Raw genomic sequence first — 6,171 nt, 5'->3', positions numbered from 1 at the left:
AGCAGGAGAATGGAATCTTTATATTTGATTTGCTGGGATGGATGAGAAAAACCAAAAAGAGTGACATGTTGGGTATTATTTTGGAAAAGGCTCACATAGTAATAAAGAAAAATGTATGATTTACGAAAAATAGAATAATGCATTCCATAACAGAGATCAGTAAGCAAATGAGGATTGTAGATCAACTTAAGCTGGGAGATGTCTAGGATTTTTTATAAATGTAGAAGAGGCAACCTAGTCAAGATGCAATAGAATTCCTTTTGGCAAATGCACTGCACATTGCTTATGCACTTTATTCAAGTAATCGTCATTTCAAGTTTTGGTTTTTACTAGTGTTCAGGATAAAACAGGACTTATGACATCAGTGTACCATCAGCTTTCAGTCTCACCTGTGATAGGTGAAGTCCTAGGCTTGTAATCACCTGAAGTCAGGCCATTGGTCCAGAAGTTCATTCTATAGGTCTCCTTAAGCCTGTATGGATATAGTTAGGGTCTGTAAAGATGTACTTAGGGTCTGTCAACTCTGTCAAGATGTATAGATTATTGACTCCATTTTGCTTTTTAGTATTTCTGAAGACTTCACAATAAGACAGGTTCTCTTTGAAACAGAATGTTGTGAATATCATAAAAATAGCAATGGTCAAATGCATGTAAAGGGCCAGATTTTCAAAACCAAGTACACTGAATTGCATACCTACTGAAAGACAGACAAAACTCTTGGGGTAAAGGCAATATCTTTTATTAGACCAATTAGAAGATATCACCTCTACCCCAAGAGTTTTGTCTGCCCGTGCTTTTTAGACCAACATGACTACAACCTATATTCCTACCTACTGAAAGTACACTAAACCCCAACACAACAGGATACTTAGATGTTCGGCTAGTCATGTGCATGAACCAAATAGCTGTATGTTGAGTGCATGCAGTGCTTGTGCATTGCTGTGAAAACCTAGCTCATGATGTATACGTCTAAAAATTTTAAAGCTTCATTATAGCCGTATAGTTTGTTTGTTTTTTAATTCACTTCCCCCCAAAAAGTAATCCCTGAGATTGAGAAGGAAAGGTATGCTTTTGTAATGCACCATTTTAGGCCATAAATAGCTCCATAATGTGGGGAAGGTTGCTTGAAATAGTTCCAATGAGGGACTATATTCTCCCTTCATAGAACGAACAGAACACTTGGTCCCAGAATAAAAACAGCAAGGGATGTGCTGGAAGCCTCATGCATACATGCTGGCTTAATGGCTTTCAGCTCACTCCAGCTTCATAATAGCATGACTTCATCGAGTCTATACTGTTAGGGACTTCTCTGCTCCCTTCAGTCCGTAGGAAAGTAGCCTCTTGGGGAAGATTCCCTGATGCAAATGTAGTTCCACTGTGGAGTTAAAGCAGGTTTCAACTACATTAGATGCATTCCTTCTGAGGCTGGTATAGGATGCTGGAAGTGGCTTTCCCAGCCAGGGCTACCCCATACCTCTGGTAGAACCCTGACTTCCAAAGGGCTTTACAAGATTTGGAGGGCAAAGGAAGATAACTTACAGTAGCAGATCTAGGATTTGTTAAGAGGGGTGTGACAGCAGACTGCCCAGCAGGAAAAGCAGGCAGGGACTTTTTTTTTTTTTTTAATTGCCCAATATGGTAAGAATCTGCCTTCCCTCATTTTTGTTCCCCCTCCATTCTCCTCCAAGCTCATCTTCAGGTCCCATCCTCGCCTCTCTCCTTTTCTCCCCTCCCACACCCTTTCATTGCTGCTGTCCCCACTCTGGAGCACTCTGGGGAGGCTCCAGAGCCATTCCTGCCCCTCTCCAGCGGGCTGCATGAAGTATTGGCTGCGAGTGAAAGCAGAACACTATTCAGGATTGACCTCTCCATGTGTGCACAGAGCAAGCAAAGAGAGAGTCTACTTTGTCATCATCAGCTGCTATTTGAAAATGAATTTTTTTCTCCTTCACTTCTCCAGATCCTTCCCTGACAGTAAGAGCAGACATTACTGGAAGATACTCAAACCGTCTCTATGCATATGAGCCTTCAGATATCTCATTGTGTAAGTATTATTTCCTAATGGAACCTTAACAAATACATTTCCAGTATACACATTTCTTTTCATAGGACAATGACAAGTGCTAGACAAGATATGTTTTAATAGCTACTGGTTGAAATGAGACACTATTTAGCCAAAGATCAGAAAAAAAACAGAGGGTCCAACTCGCATCACATTGTGCCTTACTGTAGAAATAATCACAGGAAAATTAATAGACCTACTAGTCCCATGAGGATGGCAAATTCATGCCCATAAAAAAAGTATATAAAATACACTAAGACAGGGGTAGATCTCTAACAGTATTTAGCATTGGTTCATTCTGTACCAGAATACTAAAGACTCATTAAAACTGAATGGAACTTGAAGCTCATAAATGCCTCTGTCACTTTTGAAAAATGAGACTTTGGGCATTTCAATACCTAAATCCTTCGTGGAAGTCTGGACTCTACATAAAGATTAGAATGGTTGTTATACTAAAATCTTTGCTTACTGAAGAACAGTACTATCCTGTAGCCTTAAATTTCTCTCTTCTAACAAATGACAGCATACTTTATAGGAACTTGCATAACTAGCAGCATTTCGTTTTGCAGGATAAACAGAATGTTGATGCCAGGTCCTTATTGTACCATGAGAAATGAGTCCTGTTGAAGTTAGTCAGAGTTGCTTGTGTAGCAAACACTAATGGTTTTTTTTTTCTCCTTTATCATGCAAAGAGAACTAAGAATTATTCAGTGGACTTATTATATGGACTAGATTATATAGAATTACTCCTGCTATGGTATTTTCCAAAAAAAAAAAAACAGTTTCTGCAGAAGCTCAGGTGAAACAGCTGTATACAAAAATTTTGGAAAAAGGAGATGGCACAATATGATAAAGTAGTTGACACAGTAAGAATCAGCACAATAAAGGACTTGGAAAGGTTATCATTTTGCTATTAAAGATTGCTTTTCTTTCAAGCAGAATAAGCAAGATAACAGTTTTGTGTGTTTCATTTGTAGTGTATGCAAATATGGAGAAAGCTCTGAAACTGCTGAAGACTGAACTTTAAGGCAAAGAAATTGAAGAGCCAAGATGTCTGATTTCTTTCTCTCCTCTGCTCACTGGCATCAGTGAAGAAATTAGCTAGGTGGATCTTTAGAAGTACACAGCGCTGGTTTATATGCAAAACAGTATGGTTATATGTTAACACTTTTGTACTGGGCAGCATTTTAAGGCCTGATTACTTTTTTTAAAAAGCATACAGGTGTATAGTGTATGCTCCGACTGTAAAAAAATATGATTTTTAAGAAAATAAATCCATTTTCAGGTGTTTACAAAATGTCATATTTTGTGGGTTTTCCTCAAAAATTTCTCTGATCTGTCACCCAGTGCTATTAAGTGCAAGGTTGTTGTAGCAGGCTTTAAAAATGAGAGATTATAAACATCACATCTAAGCACATCCCAGGGAAAAGGAGAGTCATTTTACATTAGTGTTTGAAAAGGAGGGCAGCTTTGTCAAACCTGCAATTTTAATAGTCAGTTAACATTTTTATTCCTTAGTCTGCTGAGTATTTTTCCTGGAATGGCATCCACTTGTTAAATGGGCCCCACTTTCCTTCCTTAGAGATAAGTCTCCAGCATGTACAGCCACAGAGTACAGGTATACCACATAACTTCTGGTTATACTGTAATTCAAAACTGCCATTTCAGCCTCACAAACATACAAAATGGAAGTATTTACCTGTGAGCTATATGCTTCATTTTCCCATAGAAAAGCCAGAACACTATGTGTAAAGGACCTTGTTATAGAATGGGCAAAGACCATTGGTCTCTGATGTAGGTGGGTTAACTTATACAAAGATGATAATGTGGCTGGATCCTTGTTTTAAAAGAAATACACTCACAAATTCTGAAAGCAACTAGAGCAGCAGGGGTTTTCTTGGCATATAACCAAGAATTTAAAAGCAGCCAAAATCTTTGAGACCAGAGAAGAATCTGATTATTTTACACAGAGTTCAGTTTAAATCAGATGCAGTCTAGAACTGATCTACAGATCATATGTATGATACTGGAACTTAAAACACATATGAGAAAACAGCTCACCTGGCCACATAATAAACATCCTTGAGAAGGAATATGGGCAGCACAGGTTCCCAGTTGTAGATACTCTAGCAGGAAGGGCCCAGAATGACCTTGACAGATGGGAGAAATGGTTCTCAATCAATGAAGTGGGATTCAACAAGGACAAGTTCAAGTCCCGCACTTTGGACAGAATAACCGCATGCACAAACACAGACTAGGGAATGACTGGCTAAACTGCAGAGAAGAATCTGGAGGTTACAGTGGTCCATAAGCTGAATGTAAGCTAACAGTATGTTCTTGTTACAAGAAAAGCCAACAGCATAGCCCCCCCAAATGTGGGGCAGCAGTAGGGCCGCAAGACAGCCCTGCCAAGGGCTTCCGGCAGCTACAGCAGGGGTGAGGAGGGAGTGAGGCAGGTGCTGCCCAGCTAGCAGCACAGGACTGAGTTGCAAGCAGCTCATCCAGGGGGTGTAGCTCCTGCTGCTGCACGCACCCCGGAAGGCATGGGAGGGGGTGCATGCCTCTGATCTGCATGGGGCAGGGCAGGCTGACACTCTGGACTGGGGCTAGGGCCACACCATGCTCTTCCCAGCAGGGCAGCCATGCTAGGTTTGGGGCAGGCGGTGGCAGCACTAGGAGCACTAGGAGGGGGCTATGGATGGCGGGGGGGGGCAGCTGCAGCCACCTCAAGATTTGCCGTAGCCCACCTGACCCCCATCCTAGCACTACCGCTGCCCGCCCCCAGCATAGCATGGCCCCCCCATGCCAGGAAAAGCCCGGCGCTGCCCCAGCCCCAGCCCACAGTGGCATGCTTCCAGATCTGCACGGGGCATGTGCAGCAGTGAGAGCCACCACCCCCTCTGCACGCACCCTAGACAAGCCATGGCTCCATCCCATGAACCCGCCTCACCCCGGCTGTGCAGGACCTAACAGGGGGAGCGCAGGTGTCCCTGGGGCTCCAGCCCGGCGGTGCAGCCGAGGCTGGCCCTGCTCCGACCCCCTGGGTGGTGCAGGGCCAGTGCGAGTGCTGGAAGACAGCTGGGGCCAGTGCGGGGCTGGGGGGTGGTGGCTTCATTGGCATGGGAGGCGTTGGCACTGGGGATTGACCCCAGGCACAGGGGAAGAGGCCCCTGCCCCGATCCTGGGCCTGGCTCCCTCCCGATCCCTGCCCGGCCCTGGTCCCAGTCCTAGCCCCATTCCCTCTCCCTCTCTCCCTGCCCCCCACCCCCATTTCCCCATAGACTTTCCCACCCGGGGGGTGCATGTGTGCGCCCAGCCCCCTCCCCCCACCAATTTTTTCTCTCTCCACCTATGCTTAAAAAGTCAAGGGAAGCAATTCTCCCAATTTATTCAGCACTATGAGGCCTTACCTGGAGTACTGTCCACTTTTGGGTGCCACACTTCAGGAAGGATGTGGACAGTTTGAAGAGAGTTCAGTGCAGGGCAGCAAAAATAAGCAGGGGCCTGAGAAACAAAATTTATGAGGAAAGGCTGAAAGAACAGATTATTTATACTACAGGAGACTAGGGGGGCATGTAATAAGAGTCTTCAAATACTTCAAGTGTGATATAAATAGGATGGAGATGGTCTTCTTTAGGTGGTTGTAAGGGACAGGACTAGGAACAACAGTGTGAAATTGCAGCAGAATAAATTTAAGATGCAAATTAGGGGTGCACCCAGATAAGCACACATGCATGGTATGAAGCACTGCAGACTTTAGGAAAGCTGATTTCAATGAACTCAGGCGATTAGTCAAGGACGCACTGCAGAGTAGGAGTTTTGAAGTGATGGGAGCCCAGGAAGGGTGGCTGTGCCTTAAGGAAACGATCCTTCGGGCACAAAGCGAGATGATCCCGATACGAGGAAAAAGAGGGAAAGGGGCCAGGAGGCTTCCTTGGCTGACCAGAGAAATCCAGGGCAGCCTAAGGGCCAAAAGGGGAGCACATAAAAAGTGGAAACAGGGAGAGATCACCAAAGATGAATATACCTCCTCTGCTCACACTTGTAGGGAGGCAGTTAGATGGGCCAAAGCTACCATGGAGCTGAGGATGGCATCCCAAGTAAAGGAC

The 6,171-nt window shown here is 44.2% G+C and overlaps 1 protein-coding gene across 1 annotated transcript in view; it reads left to right on the top strand.

The window, feature by feature from the left end:
• Positions 1 to 3,359, top strand: part of AGR2 (anterior gradient 2, protein disulphide isomerase family member) — a 7,797-nt gene extending 4,438 nt beyond the window's left edge. The window contains exons 7-8 of the mRNA XM_006018921.2: positions 1,961 to 2,044; positions 3,040 to 3,359. Coding sequence (XP_006018983.1) covers positions 1,961 to 2,044; positions 3,040 to 3,089 — 134 coding nt within the window. The 3' untranslated portion in view covers positions 3,090 to 3,359. The remainder of the gene's footprint in view (positions 1 to 1,960; positions 2,045 to 3,039) is intronic.
• The last annotated feature ends 2,812 nt before the right edge of the window (positions 3,360 to 6,171 follow it).

The sequence above is a fragment of the Alligator sinensis genome, unplaced genomic scaffold (assembly GCF_000455745.1).
Source record: "Alligator sinensis unplaced genomic scaffold, ASM45574v1 scaffold123_2, whole genome shotgun sequence".
NCBI lineage: Eukaryota > Metazoa > Chordata > Crocodylia > Alligatoridae > Alligator > Alligator sinensis.
Note: the sequence above shows the minus strand (reverse complement) of the source record. Positions and strands in the feature narration are given on the sequence as shown.